General features: G+C 38.0%; 1 protein-coding gene across 1 annotated transcript in view; it reads right to left on the bottom strand.

Moving 5' to 3' along the window:
• FRS2 (fibroblast growth factor receptor substrate 2) overlaps positions 1-16,071 on the bottom strand; it is a 48,165-nt gene that overhangs the window by 11,876 nt on the left and 20,218 nt on the right. The window contains exons 2-3 of the mRNA XM_005480590.4: positions 3,192-3,297; positions 703-794 (exon numbers count right to left, since the gene is read on the bottom strand). Of these exons, the coding sequence (XP_005480647.1) occupies positions 703-768 (66 nt within the window). The 5' untranslated portion in view covers positions 769-794; positions 3,192-3,297. The remainder of the gene's footprint in view (positions 1-702; positions 795-3,191; positions 3,298-16,071) is intronic.

Below are 16,071 nucleotides of genomic sequence, written 5' to 3' on the forward strand. Positions count from 1 at the left end.
TCAGTTTTCACTATGGAAGCATTACATTCCTTTGTCAACTCACAGAGACAGTTTGGAGCACAGAAGCAAATCTGACTTGTGTGACCTATGCAAAGGCATGTTGACTTACAGTCACTGACTTCAGCTGCTTCATGCTCAACATGTCAAGCACATGAACGAGTGTTCACAGGCTTATAAATTCCAGAGATTTTTGAGACAAAAGGGCACTTATAAATAACATTTCTCCACATAAAGGACAAAAGTTTTCAAAATGTATAATCAGTAGCAACCTTCAAGTCAAATCAGCAATCCTAAAATTTTCTGTTGATGATTCCACATTCAGGTTCATAATCACACTTCCCCAAAAGCTACTGATTCCCTTATGCTAAGGACTCCTTTCCTAATGTAACTTTCCATAGGCAACACTCCTTACTTGGGCTCTACCAACTGAAATGGAGATGGATGAAAATCACAAGCTTCTTCTCTTCCCTGAAGATCCAAACTGTCCTAACAAGCCTACCCTGTCTAGGGAATTCCTGTCACTGCTGAGAAGAGAGGGTTTCTCAAAGGCACAAGAGAAACCTGTAGCCACAGGCACCTGCAACTGCAGTGCTTCAGCTGCTCAGAAATTTGCACTCCGTTCTCATTACTTTTTTTTAATCACAGACATGGTCTGTAAGAAAACAACAAAATAGTTCACAGCACATCACACCAGCTGCATACCTTAAACTTGTTTCGGTGGTTATCTGGGACAGTTTCTTTATCTGGACAGCTACAACAGCTACCCATGACTTCTTCAGAAGACCATCTGATCTCTAAAGGGGAAAAAAAACCCCAACCAACAAAATGATCATTTAGTTGAAGTAAAAATGAAGCAACATCAACAAACAAGCCAATGCAAATTACTCTGACATACAATTCTTCATGATGAATCTTCCAGTCACCTTTAATAAAAAGGTCAATATAGATACTACAGATATGATGGTTAATTTGGATTTGACAGTAAGGAGTGGCAACACAAAGCTGTAAAGTCCTACCAGTAACTCACCTTGAGGTTACTACCAAACAGACTCATTTGATTTGTCACCTTAATTCCCATGGCAGCAGCTTGGGGGAAAAACAAAAACCCAATCACTTACTGTGCAAGATTTTAATTTCCTAAACCAGGCTCTTACACCAGGCAGCTACCTAGGTTCCAGTTCCACCTAAATGAGCACTCCCTGGCTCAGGAGCACAGCACTAGAGACACCCCTAGAAGCCCTGGGCTGTAGCAGGTTACCAAGCACCAGCAAAGCCCATATGGCTGCCCAGGCTTTGGCAGCCCTGGGTTCCAGGAGGGGTTCCAGGCCTGCAGGCAGCCCTCTGCAGGCAGCCATGCAGTAAGGCTCTGTGCTTCCAATTCAGAGTATTTCCCATATGGCAGTGTATATCAAACTAGGTAATCAAAGACAAGGGAAGGAAAAAAACCCACATTCAACACAAATATTTTAAAACTTGGGTTTCTTTCCTTATTTCTGTTAAGTTCTATTTGGATTAAATTGTGTTACACATTCGTTTTAAAACAGTAAAAGGTGGTAACACTGAAGAGCGTGGCTAAAGTAATGAAACAAAAAAAAAAAACACCTTGGTATTTTTGGTACTTTCATTTAAAGACTTCTCTGGGTATGGCAAAACTTTCACAAAACAGTTTAATAAAATGTTCACAGAACAAAGTCTCACAACTTGCTGTTTCATCCTCTACCACCATGAAAAAGGGGTTAAGTCTCACATTTCTTAAATACAAGAAAGTCTGACAAAAGAAAACTTAACCCATATACATAATTTTTATATTGGATAAGAATTAAAATTTCCACTACACAAATGAAAAATCCTGGAAGAGAGCTATATTAAGTCAACAAGAGATACAACACTAGAAATCGAGAAGAATGAAGACAGTGTGGACTGATAAGTTTTCCTGACTGGAGGGAAAAAAATCCTATGTTATCATCTTAAGAAAATTATGACTTGGTTTCTAGATAGACATTTGTATTAGCATGCAGCAGTAGTATTCATGTAGCTCCTTACTCTGCTAAGGGGTAAGATGCAAAGAATACAATGAAGAGCAGTTAACTTTTCCACTTTTTTTCATCAGAAAAGCCACTCAAAAGAGACTCCTACTCTAGAGACTGTATAAATCAGCCACCAAGAACCCCCTGCAGAGGTAACAACACTGCTCCAATTAATCCAGTGATAAAGAAGCAAAGTACCAGACACCTATTCAAAATCATGAAATCATGATTCTTTAATGTCATTTCTGTCCATAACATGAAAACAAGCATTATATTGACAAAGATTTTTTTCCCCAACTCAAAATAAAACCGGGCATCGCTCATTTGCTTCTACTGCTGCAGAGAGAAGCTATGCTACACACAATTTTTTTTTTTTCTTTTTCCATTGCAAAGTTTTGAAATTTTTATAGTGGTAGTAGTAGCAGTAGTAGTTGTTCTTTCTCTTCTGTTGAGAAAGGGAGATACAGGCAGTAACACCTGATCCTGGTTCCTACCCTGGCACCCCTCAGCGCCTCACTCCAGCAATGTTCAGATGTCCTTGTCAGCCTGGTGCCACGGCACCGCTTACCCTGGGAATCCCCCGCCATGAGGAGCAACAGGTCACAACAGCCTCAGGGCAGATTAACAGGGATACTCTGCTCCATACAATGTAGCGGCATATGCCTCAAGCAGCCTTAATAAATATGCATGCACTTAATAAAGCCCAGACTTAGACCTCCTCAAATGTTTTTTGTAGTGAAAGCAGAACTACATAGCTGCATGCTGTTAGTATCAGACTTTCTATGCATTCAGCATGAAATAACTGACCAAGTCTGTTGAATACAGGTGCTGCTTCCTTAAAAAAACTTTTTAAAAAAAACAACCCAGAACTTAAATTGCAAAGCACTTTGGAGAAAAAAAAACTCACTAGAGTTGCAAGAAGAAAGCTGTAGCATATTGTGTATATCAAGATTTTTGAAGCACAGCCTCTGTACCTCAGGAACAACAAAGAAAGGGTATGTAATCAATAATCATACAAGCTTGTTATTTTGTCTCAAGTATGCTCTAATATTAATATTTCAGAAAACCAAGAACTGAAATGCTCCTTCAAAGGAGAGATGTGAACAAAGGCTATGAGGAAGACATTAAACAGCTAGGGAACTGGCAGAATGAAGAAACACTCACCTAGATTTGGCCATTAATATTCCCAGCCTCTGCTGCAGCATCAGGGCTTCTGTCATACTCAAAGTGTCATGCTGTCTTGTCACAGAACTAATCATTGGACCTAGAACTAGAAGGGTAAATAAAAATAACATTTTTTCTCTTGTTTTTGAGATGGCAGTTAGTAAACTAAGAAAAAGACATGCTTTTGTTTATAATTATTCTGCAAGTATTATTTCAAGCAAGGTCTTCACGATGTTTTAGATAAGACTGAGCTCAGAGTTGCCCTGACATTTCAATGCTATGGAAGAAATTAATCCGGCACTCCTTTCTGCAATGCAGCCTGTCACACTGGGGACTCCATTCATTCTCCACTCACTGCACAGCCAGTTCAGTGTGGAAATGACAGATGTGAAGCTCCCGTTATCCTCAGTGCATACCAACCCAACCCAAACCACAGCAGACAAACAGAAGAACATGTACAACTCACTCTATTTAACTCCCTCTTGCTTATCCTACTGAACATACACAAATGCTGACTTGTATGGCTAACACATCACCCTTTCTCTGCTTCCCTCATGATTCTTGCTCCATGACACTAACCATAAATTGCTTGCTTTTACTTCCCCACCCCCTGGATTATTCTCACACTAGCTATCCACTCACATCTAAGACTTAAAGCTAACTGCTGCTTCCATCATGCTAACAGCTGGCAGTCTCTGTTCTCAGTTTGTAAAATTGCCAAACAAGCACTTGATGTTTCCTTTGATGCTGCTTATTAAACTCAATAAAAGGGCTAATTTCTCACAATAATACTTTATTATTATGTCTATGCAAACTTCTTTAAGACCACTGCAGCTTTGCTTACACATTTTTTACTGCAATTCTTTGTATTCATCAGCTGTCCCCAGTCTTGCCCCTGGATTAAAAGCATCTTGGCAAACCAAAGCTCTCTGCATTTTTGCATAACATCACATGTAATGTAGTCCTAATTTCCTCCCAGGTCCTAGGCATGATTCCATCAGTTGCAGAACCCTCTTACTTGTGAAGGGATTGTGCAAGAGATTACCAGAAATTCAACACTGGCAAATGCAAAAATAACACTCCTAGCAAAGGAGCTCTATCTGTTAGGAAAGATCAGTCACATAATCATGCAGCCCAATGGAAACTCTAGCTGGACAGCTATCATAAAGCAAATGAAACATAACTGTTTGGAAAGACTTAAAAGTGCCAAACCAAAAATACAATTCTACTGTGTGAATCCATAGCGTATCCACAGATGTAGTAATGTATGCCATCAGGGCTCCCCTGTCAAAAAACACAGAGTAAAAGCAGAAATATGCTACTTAGACAACTCAGCCTGAAAAAAGGAGCACACAGGGCATGAGTACAGAATTATAGGTGACAAAGAGAAGATAAATAAAGCACAACTATTTCCCAAATGCAACTATTAGGGAAGAGCAGTTGACATTATTAAGGGGGGGTTCAAACACATAAAAGTTCTTTCTTGCACATGATCTGTAGCTAAGCAGATCTGCAATGTCTTGTGGGAATGAGTTCCAAAATGTTAAAGTTCAGAAAGTACACTGGACAGATGCAAGCTCCACAAAGAACTTTTAAACTCAAAGATGTCGTATCTTGCTCAAAAAATCTCTAAGGTGCAGATGCTTAGAAGGGTCTTAAGGAATAATCAAAAATGTTCCTTCTTACTACTCCCTTCCCTATATATTTACTACTGGCTCTCAGAATTTACTATATACTGTCAGAAACAGGATACTGGACAAACCGATACTTCAAGTGCGACCCAATAAAGCCATTCTGATTAACATATACAGATGATCAACTCAAATTTGTGAGTGCTCTGCAATAAGACATTAAAAAAAAGGAAATAATTAACAACCTATACTTAACTTGAAACTAAACCCTAGATTTCACAAAGGTACCAAAAGGTAAACTTATTGAACTGCTTGACAGAGATGTATTTTTGCATACACCTGTGTACCTATCCCTCTGCAAGGTCAAGTTTTGGTTATGGGGTGACCCTACACAATCTAGCTGGTATTATTAAACTGTGGTTTCAGTCAGGTTAGATTTCTGCTGGCTTAGCATACCAAATCAGCTAGCAGAGAATACAGCACGTGTCAGAGCCAGCTGGGGACAGAATCACAGCCTTAGTCACATCCACCCAGTTTTCAGAAAAATTAGCCACTTTACTAACTACTGGGACTGAAGTTTACCAAATCCCCTACTAAAATTTTCAGAAGAAGCAAATGGAAAGAGGGAGCAGAAAACCTGACCCACCCACTCTGGTGAAATCTTAGGAGGTAGTCATTAGAAAAATAATTAAAATAAAAATGTTCATAGGCAAGCTATCCTAATGCAGGTATGTTTGCACTGGTCTTTACCTTGGTATTTTTCTAGCACAGTTTTAAACCTTTTACATGGTTTGGCTACCTAAAGCAGAGTAGCCTATTTCAGTTACCTAAGAATGATTCTTAAACAATCTAAACAGAGTTTTATAATTGATTAAATAAAGCACACAAACTTGCAGCACCTAACTTCTTTTAAATGTAAAGCAATAACAAAATTCTCCAAACAGTTGCTTCCAATCACAAGTTGGCTGTTTATTCAGTTCAGGACTTTTTAAAATTTTCCCAGATTGCAAAATATTTACCCAAACTTAAATATACAAGAAGTAGACATTTCCACAGTCACAACCCTAAGTTATGTCTACAATGTCAAATTTAGTAGCTGTAATTTCCCACTCACAAAGCATGAGTGATGGCTGGGTGCAGTTCTGCAAGGAGGGGGAAAGGCATGGAGGGTATCTTCTGCTTATCCCTAACACATTCATTACTGCATTGCCAGGTAAAAATCCCAGGCAAGAGAAACCAGGACCAACACTCATCTAAACCTTGTTAATGGGAGTGAAAGGAAGGAACTGCTGTAACTTCACTAAGATTTATTACTTGGCTTTGTGAAGTAAAACATGGCTCTTTCCCTCACAGATTAAGCAAGGCCAACAAGTTATGCCAATCTCTCACAAGTCAAGGAAGACAAGGCATCAGTGTAAACAACAGTAGATACTTTAAAAAGAACAACACAGTCAAAAGCTTGCAGATATTCTAGCATTTGCAATTCTGCAGTCTCTCCAGGCTGGCAATGATGAGAACAAGGCATGTATTCCCCTCGCACAAGAAAGGTCACACGGACATGCTGCTATCCTACTCCTCATTTGCTCAAAGTCACCCCATTCAAGTCAGCTCATGGTTGCAAAGCTGATCTAAAAGCTGATTTTAACTTAGTCCTGAGTGCTCTGGTTGCAGAATCGAACATGAACTTCAGGAGATATTTTCTGTACACATAAATTCCTCTCACAAACCTCCTAAAAATCAGGCAGAGAATGAACCCCAAACCACAGCACACCTCAGAAGAGGCAGGGAGAAGCAACGGTGCCTTGTCTGTTAACCCATCTTCTGCACAGTCTTTTCAAATGAAAAAGTGACCTTCCAAAGCACTAGCTTGCCACAGAGCTAGGCCCTCTGCTATGTCTTTCCATTTAGTCATATATCATTCTATTTAGAGCCCAAACATTGGCTGCCTAAACTACATCTAAACTAGACAATAGGAGTAAATATCACAAATAATGTGCTAGACAATTAAACACACTGAATGAGGCAAAACTAACTTGGATAACTTCCTCCCAAAGTTCAAAATTCCTGGCCCTCAAGAATTTGGATGTTGACATTTCTAGAGGGATCCAGAAAAGTATCCCAAATTTAGTTTTACAGCAAGCATCAGCACACCTGCCCATCCTGCAATCTCACATTCAAATTGCAAATACTTGAAGAAATCACAGCCAAATCCCTACAGATACATTCTAACTCATTTTCTCATCTCTGGTTCTGAGCAATTCTTGATGTCAATGGTTTTTCTACAGCAGGTGACAATTTCACCTGGAAAGTGTTGCCTCAGAGATTAAATTGAAATTGAGAGTATAAATCTGAACATTTCAGGTTATTCATAGAAAATTTCTAAGTAACTCATTACATGCTCTTCTCATGAACCAGAGTAGTCACTACAGCAAAGTGCCTTTCATCTTTCCACACAAAAGAAACTTTGATGCAAAGTGTAAGACAGCAGACAAATAAGATAAACCAATTTCACATATAAGAAAATATTATTTAGCAAGACAATTACTGTTTTATTGGCATGCTATTCATTTCAGAATATAGATGAAGGATGCTGAATGATAGTGCAGTCAGTCTTTTGAATTTTGCTGGTAGCTGAAAACTGCCCATTTCCCAACTGGCTAATGCAACCAATTAAATGGATAACCTCTGCACCAAATGTGATACACCCTAGGTCTTTAGAGTTGTGATGTAATCCATGCTGGCAAATTCTAGATGATTTAAGAAACCTGGTGTCCTACTCAGATTAAAATAACCTATACTTTGACCTTCTGTTTATTTTGGCTAGCACATCTTCACTGCCATGAAGCCAAGTTTTTCAACTGGAAACAAAATGTTTCTGGTACACGGGACTCCCACCTACCAGACCTCATATGTGCATAAGAGATGAAGCACCAAAATAAAGCTAGTAATTATTGAGCGTGGCCTTAAAATCCAAGAGCTTTATTTCCACAATGGTCAAAATAAGAACTTCTTGGCTTTATAATTACCAAAAAGAAAAAAAGTAACATCTGTACATCAGCAAAGATTGACTTGCATGTTTGGAGTCACAACAGACAAAAGAGGTGCCAAAGCTGGAATGCTGGCCCATGGAAACACAGGGCTTTAATGGCATATGAGTGTTCAGAAGAGCAGGGAGAAACCCCATGAGAAATACAGCAAAATAAGCACAAAATGTTCTCCATGCCTGCCCACCATCATTCAAATCTACTCATCTTTCAGGTGTTCTGGAAGGCTCTTGCCTTGCACAGTCTGACAAACAGCAATGTAACAACAATTCACACCCAAGAAGCAAATGCGTTTTGGGGAGAAGGAGGTTTAACAGTAAAGCAAACTGAACCAGGGTCAGACATAGTCCTTGCCCTTCATCCACCTGGCAACAATTACTAAGAAAATTAATATTGAAGGTGCCTCAGTACGTTAGAAGGATGAAAAAAGCAGTACTAACAAACCATAGCAGAGTTAAAAACTACAATGAAGGAGATCCAAGAAGAAACTAAACATGCTGAGAAATAGTTTGGTGCCGCTGGCTGCAATTAGGGAAAACAAAGTACTAAGGGTTGAGGTGAAGCAGCAAAATCCAGTTTATAACTTTGCTTATGCTAACAGGTGGAGTTTTCACTCAATATTTTTATTAAATGAGCATGTTGTCAGACTTATGATCAAAACACAGCAATAAATGTACACCCCTTTTCTCTCTTTAGCCCTTTCCAAAAAAAAAAAAAAAACGAAAACAAAACAACAAAACTGACATAACCCAAGCTAAACTGTAAAAGCTTTCTGGCTCCAATGAAAACAAAATTATTGCAACCACACACCAGCTTGAGCAGACCAGCTTGCCATTTCAGTGCAGTGCCCTCAGAGCCTCTTTGAACACGCCCTGAGGAGGCCGATGCAGGATCACACCAGAACTCGCCCTCTCAGCAGCATTCCTTTGCGGCACCTTCTACTGCTGCCAACTGCCTGCTCCTCAAACTCACTGGAGAGTTTTTTTTCCTTACTCCTGCTTTTTAACACTCAGATCACCTCACAACTTGACCTATTTTGCTGTATATGTTTCCATATATTTGGATTCAAAATGAACAACTTTTTATTTCATATTTATTAGAGCCATATAAAAATAGCCAATATCATTTAATAAAACTAAAATTGAATAAAATGAAACACTGGAGCCTTGTTGTTTGTTTAAATACAGAACTAGCAACTGATCTTGAAGAGTCATTATGCAAAAAATTTGAAATGGTATGCTACTATTAAATTAATTCTTTACAGTTCTCTTTAGAAGGGATCATTTCAGCAAAATGCTCAAATTTAGGGGAGATAGTTAAACATTTGCAGGAACACTGTTCAACAGTAATTCCTTAAAAAAAACCACATGCTCATTCTGACAGAAAAGCTTTTATATTCACCACAATTACCACAGAAGTGAAGATTAAAGACCAGGTCAAGTAGCTGAGCTAAGATGAGCAGAGAGAGAACTGCAGCAGGCAGCAATGTTGTGCCAACCCTAAATACTTCATGGCGCTTAAGACCAATTTACATAACACCAATCCTGCACCTCTCCACTTTGCTCCAGCATGACATTCTAAGAACTGCATTCCCTTATCCGGAGATGTGGTACCCCCATACTTAGGCCTGTCCCAGTGCAATATAAAGTGTAGTCACACATTTCATTCAGGTACTACGTTGGTACAACTGCTCTATTCAACAAGTGCACACAGACACACATACAGCCTTAAAAAGGAGTTTCAAATTTTCACCTCAGTGCATTTTGAAAACTCTAGGTCTTTAATGAACATCAATCTTGAACAGGAGCACAAACACTGTTTGCTTCACCATCCCCATTTGTCCCTCTGAGGAGGTGGGACATCATTGCTTGTTCTACTCTTTAATCACTCTCCAAAAAATGATCCTCTTACACCAAACTTCCAGAGAAACAAGACTTATGTTTTACTTGGTATCATTTTTAAAACAACTTACACACATGCAAATATTTTCCCATCTCTTAGTAAAACAATTTCTCCAGATCCACACCACCATACTGTTTCCTGTGAATGTCTGCCAGATTAACTGCATCCTTTTAAAAGAAATAGCAGAACACCAAACTCCAAACCATGACAAAAGGTAAACAGGCAAGCATTATAAATTATTTTATTCTTGGAAAATCTGAATCTCTTTTAAAACATCCTCTAAGAAATAGCATATACTGAAAGCATCATTTTTACACAACGATAAACCAGCAGAAATGGGACTGAAGTTTTAAGAGCTGTGCTATGGAAATGCTTTTTGGATACAGGATCAAGGAGTAAGGCGAGGAGATGGGAAAATATAGTGGAAGGCTACAATAATTAAGTAATGGGGCCAAGGAAGAAGAGAGAATCTAGCTTAATTCTTGAAAAGGAAGCCTGACTTGAAATTGTTTAAATAGTGAGTCAGTTCTCCAATATTTAACCACAAATGCCTTGTACAACTTGAGGCCTGCTACTCTTGCCAAGTCTTCAAAAGCCAGTGAAGTGCCAAATCTTGTCATTAAGTAAATGGCATTGAGTTTATATTTTGCAATATTTTAATCCTTGAAATATTGTTTGTTCAAACATTTCAGGAAGGGTTAAGTTCTGCTTTCATGTTTTTGACATGTTTTACACACAATTTTCTAATACATTAATAGAAACTACTCTGGAAAGCCTACGAGGTCTTTGTTACTGAAATCTTAAGCAGATTCAGCTAGAAGTTATCAAAGGTGAGACCATGACACTGTGTTTTATTAAAATAAATAAATAAACAAACACAGTTTGTATATCATTTTAGTATATATTCTCCATACATGCCCTTCTTCATCTATCCATTGCTTCCACTATCAGCAAGTTCTTAGCACTTGGATACAGGGAATCTGGCCTTACCTGAACATCAAGCTTTTATATATGGTTTTTATTTCTTGGAAAACTTACAACCGAATCCTCCCAAGATCTCATTAAAGCTATTAAAAAATAGCTTGCCTTCTTTAATGACCACTTTTCCATTTTCCACACAGAACTCTTCCCATCACTTCTGAAAGGCTCACAATTTTCTTAGTTCTGTTTACATATCTCCTCATGTGCTTCTCGTACATTTTTTTCTTCCCACTTTAAGGAGACACTTTGATAATCATTTAAACTTACCTACCCTGTGGCCCCATATCACTACATAAAAGGGAAAGATTAACAACAGCTAGTTAAACCTCTAAATTAAAACTATGCAGGTTGGTCACTGAAACAAAATCCACAGTCTTAGGGTATCTTTTGTCACCACTGAAATGCATCTGCCAAAAAGCAAGTTTAATTTAAATTTATTTTCTTTGTATTCACAGTGAAGAAGAGCATAAAAACATTTAGTTAATGTAGCTGATTTGCTACATCATGGTAACTTGATTGAGTAGATGTCTGTCTGTGCTTAGGGCTACACCAACTCATTAAAATTCTGATTATTAGGATGTGCATGACAGATTTAAGTAAAACCCAATTATAATCACATTTTTAAATCCAAGCAATTATTTTCTCCTTTTGATTGCTGAATCTCTTACAGTCAATTTTATGTCATTAAACAACTACATCTTTGAGTACTTATTTGTTAGTGATTTAACATTCTCCCCAATAGTCAGGTTGATCCACGCCCTAAAAATTATTCTTTTATTTGAGATGGGAGCTACTATACACTACTTTGATCTACCTGTACAATGGAGAGCAAAGCTTCATGAAGCAAAACAACCCTTATTCATAGTTCTCCATAATTACCACAACTAAAAGGTCCACTTCCTTATATTATACTTCCATGTGTTTAAAAAGCTCCTTTTAGGGTCTTATAAAATGTGTCCTTCTTGATCACTGCTGAAACACTGCAGAAACATCTGTATTAGCCTACTTCTCTCAATACAGAGCCCTACAAAGATAGATTCTGTTGGGGATGATTTACATCACATTTGACAACTGCTGTTCAATGTTAAGATCGGGCACCATTTTGTTCTAGCAAAGAATAAACATACCTTTTTATAAGTCCATATTGTCTGCTTTGCAGAACTGTCCTTTTAGTATTTTTAACAGCTATAAAAGTACTATAAAAGGAGAATATGTATCAATAGAAATGTGGATGTTAGCACATGCATGTCAATATCCACATACCAGAACATGGAGCAGGACAATGATTAAAGCTTAGCTTGCCCAGATAAGGAAGAGCACCAGGAGTGCTCTAAGGAATTCCCACAGGAGCGCTCCCAGCAGCAAGGCCTGATCAGAACAGCCACCAGTGGAAGAGCCTGCAGCCAATACAAGTTTGCATCTTACTGTGTACATTGTTCCTTTTCCTGTTACCATATCCCCAAAACAGATTACTGACACATATTTAAGACATATGAAATAAATAAAACAGAAAATTAACAGATGCCCCTCCTGTGACTCATGGAAGCTGAAGATTGAGAAAAGCATATCACATCATCTCATGACGATTAAAACACATCAAAGATCATGCAAAAATCATTCTGACATTGCCAGTCAATAAAGATGCCAGAGATGCCATTTAAGATTTTACAGCTTTTTTCTTGTCCTGTGTCACAACAGATGCTGGCTAAACCACCTTGGCACAAGTCTGGCTGCATGGTGAGCAAGTGGACACCAGAGTGCAAGCAAATTAAATCTGTCAGAGAATGCATCTCAGGTAACTTGAAGTTCAGAGAAACAAATACCACCTTGCCCTCCCATAGGATCTTGCATTGAATTATGTTAAGCCATTCTTCCTAAAAAGATAAAACTCAATCTCTGATTTCTATGATAAAATAACTGTCATAGAACCATTGGTTTCATTACAAAGTTAGCCTGAGTAACCACTTGCTCTCTTTTACTTTTCAACATAAGGAATTGTAATATGAGAATGAACATATGGCTTGCAAACACAGCCACTCTTTAGAATGCCTCAATACCATCAACTGTGGACCTCATTATTTGCTACTATTTACATAATTATTTTTTTTTCCCTGGGTCACCTTTTTGAATTTCTATTACCAAACTCTATCTTTGTTTCCTGGCAGAGTATGGCTTGGGATGATAGGATTTGAGATGGTGGGAAAAGGGAAGGAAAAAACCAACCTGATTTTCTTCTTCTTTACGAAAAATTTAACTCCTCCCAAGACATTACTGTAGCTTAATCTTCATGCACTTTACTGTCCCATATATTTATTTAAAGACTGTTTGTTCAGTGAAGGTGCCCATTTTGAAGAAAGGATGTTCTTAATCGACTTTGTGTCTCACATGACATTTAGAAGCACTGGGACATTTGACTACAAAGAAAAATCACATTCTCTTTCCTGCACTGAAATTATTTCCTATTGTCATAAGCGGCAATATTTAAGGATAAAAATGGCAGATATTTAATAATATTATTTATTAATAATATTTAATAATTATTTATTAATATTTAATATGGCAGATATTTAAGGATAAAAAAACAACCTTTTTGGATTTTCATTTTCACAACACATGAATGTTTTTTAATCAACAACTATGATCCAGAATGTGTGCACTACATGCTCTCACAAAGCAATCATATCCAAGATTTGGATTCCTAAGTACCTATGAAGACTGAATAAGCAAGAGTGACACAACTAGGCTTAAAAAAACCAAAAAACAACCTCCTAAGTGAAAGGCCTAAAGAAGCGCTCCGAACTTTCCCAGCACAGGCACAGTAGCCTTAAGTTTCAGCTTCAGACTAACTTCACACACCTTCTCTTCTCCTTGGCCATGGGGAATTCCAAGCACTGCAGAGTGTCAAATATCTCCTGAAACACTGTCGCCTCAAAGCCTGCATACAGATGTTTTGTTTCTCTACAACTGCATTCAGTGGTGATCTCTAAATACGAGTTCACGCTGGCTATATGTTTCTCTATTATTTTTGTGCCTCAATCTTTTGTGCTGCAAATTTCTGTAACTTCTAGAAAATAAGAAAGAGGTTGATGTAGTTTAAATACCACGCTAAAACTCCAAATCCTTTTGCATATGGAAAATAAACTGATTTGATTTACAGCTAGCATGAACAAGCTTGCCCTTGCCCATCCATTTTGTTAGCATCTGATGGCTATATATTGAATGCCCATTTTCTCTCACAAAGAATTAATTCTAGAAACTGCTGAAGATGCCAAAACTTTACTACCATTACTAACCATGACAACATCAAAGCAGAACCCACAGCACTCTTTGAAAATGCTATCTATCAATTACACAACAGGGTCTTGTCTTTACTTGGGACTGAAGTCTCCAAAATTTACCCTCCACAGCTATACAGTTTGTGCTTTTTTCTGATGAACTTTCACAGTGGAAAACATATACATTTGAAGCTAGGAGGGCCAGCATGTGTACAGTATTCTACATTAATTCTTCATATTTATATGATTCTCTCTTTCACAAATCACAACTGAAACTGATCACACTCCATGATAGCATATGCCAGCCATGCTATTTAATGGATAGTGAAGTAGTACCACTTGGCAGAGATCATTAGCTTATAAGGTCCAAACAGTAGCTCTGCTGGTAATTTTTTATTATTAAACTTCAAAAAGGCCTTGCAAGCAAGAAACTAAAACAAATGGAATTCTGAAGCTCTGAAAACCCTGCAGACCTCCATGTGAGTTGTCAATTCTGAGGCAGTACTGGCTAAAGCAGACAAGTTGTCTCTTTTATGAAGAGTCCCTATTCATAAGTCAGCCACCATCTCCTAAACCAGCAACCCTCAAAATGAAGCTCACAATCTCAAGGCTCATTTCATCTTCCCATCCCTCTTTTTCTCTCCTGCAGTTCAAGCAGCTCTTTGCAGGAGGCAATGGAGAATTGCAATGGGATAAACTGACTTATGTTCTTCCTCCAACTAATACATCTCTACCTATATGTACGCAAAATACCATTTATTTCTACTGAGAAATAAAATACAAAATAATAATAAAATCCCATAACTGCCTGAATTCCAGCTCTCTCAGGTTTTCCTTCCCAGAAATATTTTTTCAGTTACCCATCACTTCCAAACATCAGCAGGTCACTCATAACTGCTCATTGTTTTCCTTGCTAAGCTATTTTTTTTTAACCTGGACCAGCTTCCTGATCAGGTTCATCACATGAACAGTCAAACACAAGTCAGGGGCTGGCACTGTTTACACCGACAGCACCACAAAGAGAAATGCTCTTTGAAACCCTGCCTACAGATACATCTTTGTAGTTACTTATTCCATGATCCAGTTAAGTTATCAGCCAAATCTTACTGTCCATGAAAAGTCACAGAAAACCTGAAACAAAGGACAGGATAAAGAAGAATTCAGATTTAGGCAGGTTCTGTTAAACAGAATAATTAAAAGTTATGGTTCTGACCAATCCATGGGACATGGAACTTAATTCTAAAGCAGTTCCAGCAAGCAAAATGGATACCAGTCCAATACAACAATTTTCCAGAAGAGGACAGGTAAGTTTAGTTAGATAGTTCAGTCAGCCAACTTGCTGCTTCAGAGTATTAGAAGTCTGCCCAAAAAGGACACAAAACCTAGTCATCTGCAGATGCTGAAAGTACAGCCCTTTGTGGGTAAAAACTCTGCAGTCTCTGGCAAACCAGCACCACTTGTTTAAAAACATGAAATATAATATGACTTGGCACAAATCCCATTTAAATAACAAACCCATAAAGCTTTCTGGCACTTACTTAGAAAGGAGTGGAAAGAAAACAAAATCTATTCTAATTCCCTCAATTCTAAGAACTAGATTTGTATTTTAAATGTAGTATTTATACATGACTCAACATCTTAAACTAGACTTCAAGTACAGAGGAATGCAAGCTGAAAACCAAATCCAACAGATAACTGACTCACTAAGCCCCTTCTAGATTGACTCTCTAGGTGAAAACTCAAAGCAGTAACATATATAAGTACTGATTTCCTTTGTTATATTTCTCTACTCCGGCTTATTAGCACTTCTGCAGTGAACTATATATTTTACCAGCTTTTTTTGAAATAAGGGAAATTGCTTCTTACCATTGTTAATATTCAAAATCCTGTAAAGTAGTTACAGCATCTTCTCATTCCCTATAGCACATTTCAACTGCTCAGAGAAGTCCAAGGAATGATACACAAAAAGCCTGAACCAGCTAAACTGAACTACCACTGTCCAGAGAAGAGACTGGCTTTTACTAGTTACCATAACAAAATACAGTTT

The sequence above is a fragment of the Zonotrichia albicollis genome, chromosome 4 (assembly GCF_047830755.1).
Source record: "Zonotrichia albicollis isolate bZonAlb1 chromosome 4, bZonAlb1.hap1, whole genome shotgun sequence".
Lineage (NCBI taxonomy): Eukaryota > Metazoa > Chordata > Aves > Passeriformes > Passerellidae > Zonotrichia > Zonotrichia albicollis.